The 8974-nt window shown below is 45.8% G+C and overlaps 1 protein-coding gene across 2 annotated transcripts in view; it reads right to left on the reverse strand.

The window, feature by feature from the left end:
• The window catches only part of LOC140650463 (uncharacterized), a 320394-nt gene extending 312363 nt beyond the window's left edge, over positions 1-8031 (reverse strand). The window contains exons 1-2 of one of the 2 annotated variants that reach the window (XM_072858713.1): positions 6622-8031; positions 5613-6567 (exon numbers count right to left, since the gene is read on the reverse strand). In XM_072858713.1, the coding sequence (XP_072714814.1) occupies positions 6005-6567; positions 6622-7486 (1428 nt within the window). In that variant the 5' untranslated portion in view covers positions 7487-8031 and the 3' untranslated portion in view covers positions 5613-6004. Of the gene's footprint in view, positions 1-5612 lie in introns of those variants that run through there. The other variant, XM_072858712.1, reaches the window with a different exon arrangement.
• Positions 8032-8974: the final 943 nt, after the last annotated feature.

Raw genomic sequence — 8974 nt, forward strand, 5'->3', positions numbered from 1 at the left:
AATGGTCTTATCCTAGGCACAGCAAAACAGATCTCAGTGTAAAGTAATGGCTCAAGAATTTTCCTAGTCTTGGGAGGGTCTTACATCTCACAATGATTTCTGTGCTGCAATGGATACACAGCTAAATTGAAGCCTCATTTAGCTAGCGTATGTCAGTGCTACATAGATTATAAACTTTTTGTCAGGGATAAAAAAGGTATCTGAAAGAAGGAGTCTGGATCTAAGGATTTATTTTCTCCTTTATTTCATATAATCAGTGTAGTAATACCCCATAATACTGAAATTCATTGATTGGCTGAATTTACAGAAATTACAATAACACAAATTTTAGAGAGGCAGCATGATCCATTGAATATTACTGCATCATTATATTTTGGTTACATCCTGTTGTGGTTTAGCTTCGGTCAGCAAATAAGCACAACACAGCCACTCGCTCACCCTCCCCCCATAGTGGGATGGGGGAGAGAATCGGAAGAGCAAAAGTAAGAAAACTCGTGGGTTAAGATAAGAACAGTTTAATAACTGGGAAAAATAAAATATATTAATAATAATATTAATAAATTGTAATGAAAAGGAAAACAACAAAAGAGAGACAGAGGAACAAAACCCAGATACAAAACAAGTGATGCAACCGCTCACCACCTGCTGACCGATGCCCAGCCAGTCCCTGAGCAGCGATCGCTACCCCCCAGCCACTCCACCAGTTTATATACTGAGCATGATGTCATATGGTATGGAATAGCCCTTTGGCCAGTTTGGATCAACTATCCTGGCTGTGCCCCCTCCCATTTTCTTGTGCACCTGGCAGAGCACGGGAAGCTGAAAAGTCCTTGACTAGTGTAAGCATTACTTAGCAACAACTAAAACATCAATGTCTATCAACATTATTCTCATACTAAAATCCAAAAAACAGCACTATACCAGCTACTAGGAAGAAAATTAACTCTATCCCAGCCAAAACCAGGACAGTATCCACCCCTTATTCTATACCATCTACATCATGCCCAGGTTCTACCCTTTCCAATACATTCCAATTAATCACCACCACTTTTCCTGTCTTTTGATATATACACACAGATATCATTCCCTTGGTCTATGGGCCATCCCTCTAAAATGTCTGTTGAGTTCATTTAGTCCATGACTTTGGGCTCCATCTGTCATAACAGTCCTTCAGGGCAGGAGAGATGGTGTGTGGTGTTGGATTGTTGCATGCTGGAGTTAGTTCTGGTTCCATCACTGCTGCACTTTGCTTGGTTTCATCAAAGTTCATTCTTCATTAATCTGGGTGATCCTTAATGTAATACCGTTGATATGGCATATAGCAACCATAAAAGTGATGACATATAGTATTATATAGCAATTAACATCATACCATTCAGTTCATAGGCTATTCTCACCCAAAATCAAATCCCCTTGAGGTACACAGTGGACTTCCCCATCCTTTTGCATTACCCACTAAGTGCACCCAGGTCCTTGAGCAAAAGCAATCCCAAGAATGGGTTTTCCTTTGCCTGAGGCAGGAGTAACCCAGACTGTCTTCCCCAGCATGTTTTTTATGTGCCCTACAGGGACTTTATCCCCTTCTACAGTATGTAAAAGCTTTGATTGGGCAGGGCCAGCTCAATTGACAGATCCCCTAGTGTTAACTAACCCGGTTGCCGGAGTGGGAGACGGACCCGGAGTAACGATGAGTCTCAATATGAGTATGGTCGTTCTCCTTTAATTAGACTATTCGACAGGTTTATATAGACAACCAAGCAAAGCACGCGCTAATAACAACTATACTATTGGATAACTACATTTGTCCATGCACCTAAAACAGTTACTTGGTTGGTACAAAGCTGCTGTTCACGCGCTGCTCACGCGAAGGGGGTCCGTCGACATTTCCCAGGCTTGGTTCCGCTTATCTTGTTTACCAAGTGCTCCTCCTGCTTTCTTCCTTATCTCAAGGACATTCCACCGTGACATCTGGTTCTTCAGCCATATCAAAGGCTGGAATGCTCACATCAATCAAATCGTGCCCTTTGTCACTCAACCACTCTCCCACAATTCCCCCTTCTTGTTTTTGAGCAATCCAGGCATGGTTTACTATGGTTAAGAGGGTCCTTTTAATACAGCTAAATGCTATACAAAAACACAAACCTACAATAACTAAGATTATTAAAAGTCGCAACCCTTCAGCCAACAAGCCTTTTAGCCATTGCGGCAAAGGCCCAAATGAACTGGTTAACCATTCATCAAGAAACCCCTGATCCTGTTGAATTTTGTTGGCATGCTCTTTTAGCCGCTGCAGCTGTTTGTGAATTGATTCACCATGATCAGACAGGTTCATACAACACATGCCTTCAAAATCTTCACAACCATGACCTTGAGCTAATAGCAAAAAATCAATTGCTGCTCTATTTTGCAAAATTGCATGGCGCAAGCTATTTTGATCCTCTAATAAAGCCTCTATTATTTCGGTAGTGATATTTGCTTGTTTTTCGGCCCAACAGGCTAGTTGCCCTATCTGTTTTGAAAAGGTGTCTATAGTTACATGCAGATACTTCAATCGACCAAACTCGGGAACATGTGTGACATCCATCTGCCATCATTCTAATGCCTTTAGTCCTTTTGGATTCACTCCAGACCCTATACCTGGACCATGATTTCCACATTTTGGACAGGCCTGAATTATACCTTTTGCCTCATTTTCTGTTAAATTAAATTGTCTTCTTAACCCCTTAGCATTTTGATGGAAATTTTAATGACTTTGTCTAGCTTGTTGAAATTTATCCATAGGAGGTACATGACACACTGGACTGACTAGACTATCAGCCAGCTGATTACCTTGGCCAAGACCAATGTCCAATTGATGACTACGAATATGGATAATACAACAGGCTGCTGTTCGTTGACCTAATACAGATCGTAGTTTGACAAACAAATTCCCCAATCTAGGATTCGTTGTTTCCCTTAATAGGGCATCTTCTAGACGCGGCACTACTCCAGCCACATACATTGAATCAGTCACCACATTTAAGGGAATATTTATCCAGTTAGTCAAAGCCCAAACTACGGCAGTCAGCTCCAAAGTCTGGAGGGAATCTTGAAGTTGTCCCTCCATGATATGTCGCTTCCAATTGTCACCTTCCTTCCAGACACAGGCTGCACGCCGCAGACGCTTGCCGGCATCAGTGTAGACAGTGACACCGCCTGGCAATGGGTTCTTACTTACTTTGGATCTCTGTATCCATTGATTCCGCCTTAACAATTGCCATAATTTCCCTTGTGGCTGCTGAGAATGTATCTTGCCACCATAGCCTAAAAAGGCATTCTGTATGGCCTCATCATTACGAAGCCACCAATCCACATCTACGGCGCTAACGGGTATGCTAATATCTCCTGGCTCTTGGCCACTGATTTCTATGGTTCGTGACCGTCCTTTCCGTATTAGTTCACCTATTGCTTCAGTCCGTGTTTGGATACTCATTTTTGGTTGTACACCTAAGAATACCCATTCCAAAATATTAAACATATCTCCTTGTCCTTTGCATTTGGCAGTGGCATCTAACTGAAGGGGAGAAATGAATTCCCTTTCTTGTTTTGCCACTGACAAATGACTGCATAAGGTGAGTCTTTTCCATTGCATATGATCAATGATATTGGTAGTGGCAGGATGCGGCGTGATGACCAAGCCGCGTGCATTTTTTGAATAATTTGTTGTAGCGCTGTGTGGTGCTCCATTGTTAACGTCACTTTGTCTGCAGGATTTGTTCCACGCAACAGCGCAGTCAGGGGTGCAATATCAGTATTGGAAATACCAACACAGTTGCGAACCCATTGAATGTCTCCAAGCAAGGTTTGGACATCATGTAATGTATGCAGTTGAGTGGCAAGTTCTGTCTTTTGTGGTCGGATTTTTGAGTCTGAGATGGACCACCCAAGATATTTCCAAGGGCAGTACGCTGCACCTTTTCTGGTGCAATGACAAGCCCTTTTTTGCTAAGATGCAGGTAAGCTGCTGTAACGACCCGTCTGAGAATGGTTGTTCTTGACAACAAAGAATATCGTCCATATAATGACAAATTATTGTATTTGACCACTGGGCTCGAAGTGGTTGCAGCGCCCATGCTACATACAATTGACACAACGTGGGTGAATTTTTCATCCCTTGTGGCAAAACAACCCATTCATATCGCTCTGCCGGTGCGGCCTTGTTCACTGTCGGCACCGAAAAGGCGAAACGTTGAGTGTCTTGCGGGTGCAGTGGAATGGTAAAAAAGCAGTCTTTTAAATCAACTATCAAGACGTGCCATCCACGTGGTAACATACTAGGAGATGGCATCCCAGGCTGCAATGCACCCATAGATTGCATTTGTTCATTGACTTTACGCAAATCATGCAAGAGTCGCCACTTTCCACTCTTTTTGGGGATTACAAAAATGGGAGTGTTCCATGGACTAACAGAAGGTCTAATATGACCAGCTGCAAGCTGTTCAGCAACCAGTTGTCTGGCGATTTGCAGCCGCTCTTCAGTCATGGGCCACTGGTCAACCCACACAGGCTTGTTTGTAAGCCATGTCAACGGCGGGTTGGGCGACTGCTCCCCAGTGCCCATGACTGAAAATACTTCGTTGTTAAAACTGCTCCAATTTGACTCAAAACATCCCTTCCAATTAGTGCTTCTAATGTCCCAGGTAAAGGTAACACATACACCTTAAGAGTGGCATGCTGCCCTTCCGGAAATTGCAAATGTATTGGCTGTTTACTAATATAGGGTGTTGATTGTCCACCTACTCCTGCGATACATGATGTCGGTAACTCTACTGGCCACATTGAAGGCCATATGTCACGGCTGATGATTGTAACATCAGCCCCAGTGTCTAACATTGCATCCATTTTTTGTGATATGCCCTGTTGAGTAATGGTTATTTTTATCGTTGGCCGTTGGTTCAGTTTTGCTGTAAAACAAACGGCAGGTCCAGTGGACCCGAAACCGTGATTGCCTCGGTGAACATTTGATTGTGGCAAATGGCCTAGTGGATTGCAAACTGCGACTATCTGTGCGATTTTACTACCTCCAGGGATAAACAAAGGCGGACAAACGGTATAGACCATAATATAAATACGACCCGTGTAATCTGCGTCGATCACTCCGGGCAACACAATGAGACCTCTTATACCGGCGGAGGACCGGCCTAGTAACAATCCTCCAACGTTGCTATCTTGATGAACGAGAGGCCCTATAACATTGCTGGGAATTCTTTGAACGTTAGAGTCAACAAGGGTGACGTCTATTGTGGTTTCCACGTCGACTCCCAGACTTCCTCGGGTGGCTGGTTGGTACTGTTGTAAAAACCCTGTGTTTCGTTTTGGGGGTTCATTTGTGTCTGCGCGCGACCTCTCCCCGCGCTCGGCTTCCAGTTTCCCGAGCATGCCTTGGTGGCATGAGTGCTTTTCTGACAGCGCTCACACCAAACTGCGACACGACAATTCGTTTTAACATGGCCTGACTCCCCGCAGCGGAAACAATTTCCCCGAAAAGGTTGTCCAGGTGGTCGATGAGACTTTCCCTTGGGAGCTGGACCTTGTGTTTGCTGCAGCACTGCGGCTAGGGGTTGCATTATTTCTCGAACTGCTCCCTGGACCGCAGCAGCGACGGTGTTTCCATGTCGTTGTGCCTCGGCTCTTTCCACCCGCAGAAGCATTTCCTCTACTCCAGCTCCTTTGGGCAAACTGGCCAGCGTTTGTTTTGTCGTTTTATTGGCATTGTCAAAAGCCAATATTTTGAACATTTGTTGTTTGCTGTCTTCTGATAGATCAGGGTGATTCATGATCGCTTCCCAGAGTCGATCCACAAAATTACTGTATTTCTCTGTTGCACCTTGTTGTAGATTACTAAATGAGGGGACGCTTGATCCTGGTAAGCCAAGGAATGCTTCTAGTGCTAACTGAGCAGACAACTGCAACATGTGTGCCGGAAATGTAATTTGTACCTGAAGGTCACTGTATGGTCCTTGCCCTACGAGCATGTCGACGGTGATTCCACGAAGTGGATCCCGTCCCTTTGTCTTTGAGCCGCAGCACTAGTGGCTCGTTGCTGCCAAGACGACATCCACAGTAGATACTGTGTTGGGGTAAGTAACAGTCTCATTAAGTTTCGACAATCCTGCGGACACATGAGGTCGGCAGCAAAAATCCAACTAACAATTTGTCGTGTTGCTTCGGACTTTACTCCATATGTTGAAATAGTGGTTCGGGCTTGTTGTAATATTTTCCAATCATGCGGCACCCATTTTCCTTGCCCGTTCTCTTGTATGACTGGGAACGCTAATGTTGCAGGGCCCTCAGCCCCTCCAACAGGCTTCCATTGTCCTTCTAAAATTGCATCTTTGATGACAGCACTCCAGCGTGTAGTTCTAGGGAGTGCTGGAGGGTTCATTAAACATGGAGGCACAGCTTCTCCTTTCCTTATTGCTTGTAATTCCAGATCGTCAAGACGTTTTACAACTGTTTGCAATATTTTTGCAGTGACATCTGAGGATTGTGGCAGCTCCACTGTTTGCAATATTTTTGCAGTGACATCTGAGGATTGTGGCAGCTCCTCCCCACTAGTTTGCAATATTTTTGCAGTGACACCTGAGGATTGTGGCAGCTCCACTGTTTGCAATATTTTTGCAGTGACATCTGAGGATTGTGGCAGCTCCTCCCCGCTAGTCGGCGTGGTGGTTCCAGAGGATTCGGTAGAGGGAGGCAGAGGCGGGTAGAAGGAGGATGAGGGTGGTACCGGAGGCGCGGAGGGTGGTTCACTGGAAGGGGCTGTAGGGGGGGGTCGGCAGGATGCTCCGCCCGAGTCATTAAGTTCCGTCAACCCCGCCCCTCTAGGAGCCTTTGGCGGAGTTACTTCCGCATTTACTCCACAGTTCGCATCAGCTCTGCTAGCAGGAACTTCCGTTTTTCCCGGCGTTTGCATCGACCCCGACGTAGCACTGCCCATTTCATTTAATGAGACGAGACCTTCTTTTTCCCGCAGTTCAGAGACATTTTTACAGACAGCTCCAGACATGCCCTTCACGGCAGGCAACCCAAAAAATCGCGCAATAGGTCCCGGTTTACTTCTGGGCTTATCACTAGACACTCCCGGACCTAACATTTGGGCAGCGGCGCAAGCTACTTCTCTCTCCGCCTTCATCGCTTTCAAAGTCTCTAACACAGCGTTCCAGAGCCCACGAACCGCTTTTATTTCCTTCTCATCCTTTTCATCTCCCTCTATTGTTTTTTGCCACATTGTTCCTCCAAAATCCCGCCATTCCGAGACGGAAAACAACATGCAGGTGTCAGAAAAGTGACCCCAACTTTGTCCCAGCTTAATTAATCGAATTAATTGCTTCACTGGTGCTTCTATCCCTCTCTTGGAGAGGATTCCAGCTTGCTTCACTGGTGCTTCTATCCCTCTCTTGGAGAGGATTCCAGCGAGCAGCGTGGCTGCAGCTTCTATTTCCATCACTGCACCTGAGAGGTGAGGAGCGACCTCACACCAGCGTCTGCCCCGCTTCTGCCCCAAGCAGCGCTTCTCTCAGCCGTGGTTTCCCACTCCCCTCCTCTAGCTGCTTACCGCAGTCACGGAGATCTCACCGGCGAGTAACCATCCTCTGCTACCAGATGCCGGAGTGGGAGACGGACCCGGAGTAACGATGAGTCTCAATATGAGTATGGTCGTTCTCCTTTAATTAGACTATTCGACAGGTTTATATAGACAACCAAGCAAAGCACGCGCTAATAACAACTATACTATTGGATAACTACATTTGTCCATGCACCTAAAACAGTTACTTGGTTGGTACAAAGCTGCTGTTCACGCGCTGCTCACGCGAAGGGGGTCCGTCGACATTTCCCAGGCTTGGATCCGCTTATCTTGTTTACCAAGTGCTCCTCCTGCTTTCTTCCTTATCTCAAGGACATTCCACCGTGACATCTGGTTCTTCAGCCATATCAAAGGCTGGAATGCTCACATCAATCAAATCGTGCCCTTTGTCACTCAACCACTCTCCCACACCAGGTGGCCGTTGGTAAATGCGTATCCCAATGTTTAAATGTCCCAGCACCCATTGCTCGCAGCGTAGTCTTTAACAGTCCATTGTATCATTCAATTTTCCCGGAGGCTGGTGCATGATAGGGGATGTGATATACCCACTCAATGCCATGCTCTTTGACCCAGGTGTCTGTCGCGGATGGAGTGAGCGTGCACTTCACTCGCAAGAGAGAAGTAAAAAAAATATAGTTTATTGATACAGAATAGGGAGTTAACAAATTTCAATGCGACAGTGTTTTAACAAGATTCGATGGCGAGGTACACTTGATTATTTACTGCATAGAGGACAGGGTCAGACAAAACTGTCAGGGACACCCTCCCGTTGAGTCATGAGGTTCGGGAAAAGATCCCCTTGCTTTCTAAACTCCTTCTCAGAGAGGAGTCTAGGTGTGGCTGGATCCAGTCCTAGTCCCAGACTTGGTCAACGGTTTATGTCTAAAGGATTATATGCGCGCAATCAATCCTTTATATCACTTAGCTAAGATTTAAAAGTTTAGCATGCTATCAGTCACTTACCGAGGATCTGTTGTGGCAAGGAATCTCTCAACCTCGAGGAGTAACCTTGACAGGCGTCCCTGCTCAAGGGGAGTTCCTGGCGTGCAGCCCGCTACTGTGCAGGAGAGCTCAAAGGGCTCTTGGGCTGCTCACTATTTATGGTGGATAAGATGATTGACCCATAGTCATATTTGCATGCCGACCACAGGTTTTAGTTTCTTTGGTGGGCGCATTGCACAATAGTCCTAGGCTATTGTGTTGTTATCTGTCTCCTGAATGCACTTTGAGCTGATGCAGCCATCCTGACCAGATGCATTCATTACAATCACAACTGGTGGTTATCACCTAAGCAGGGTTGCAGGTGATAAAGGTTGGGGGTGGGGGAAGCACACCATTACAGGCTGT

This window comes from Ciconia boyciana, chromosome 4 (assembly GCF_034638445.1).
Source record: "Ciconia boyciana chromosome 4, ASM3463844v1, whole genome shotgun sequence".
NCBI lineage: Eukaryota > Metazoa > Chordata > Aves > Ciconiiformes > Ciconiidae > Ciconia > Ciconia boyciana.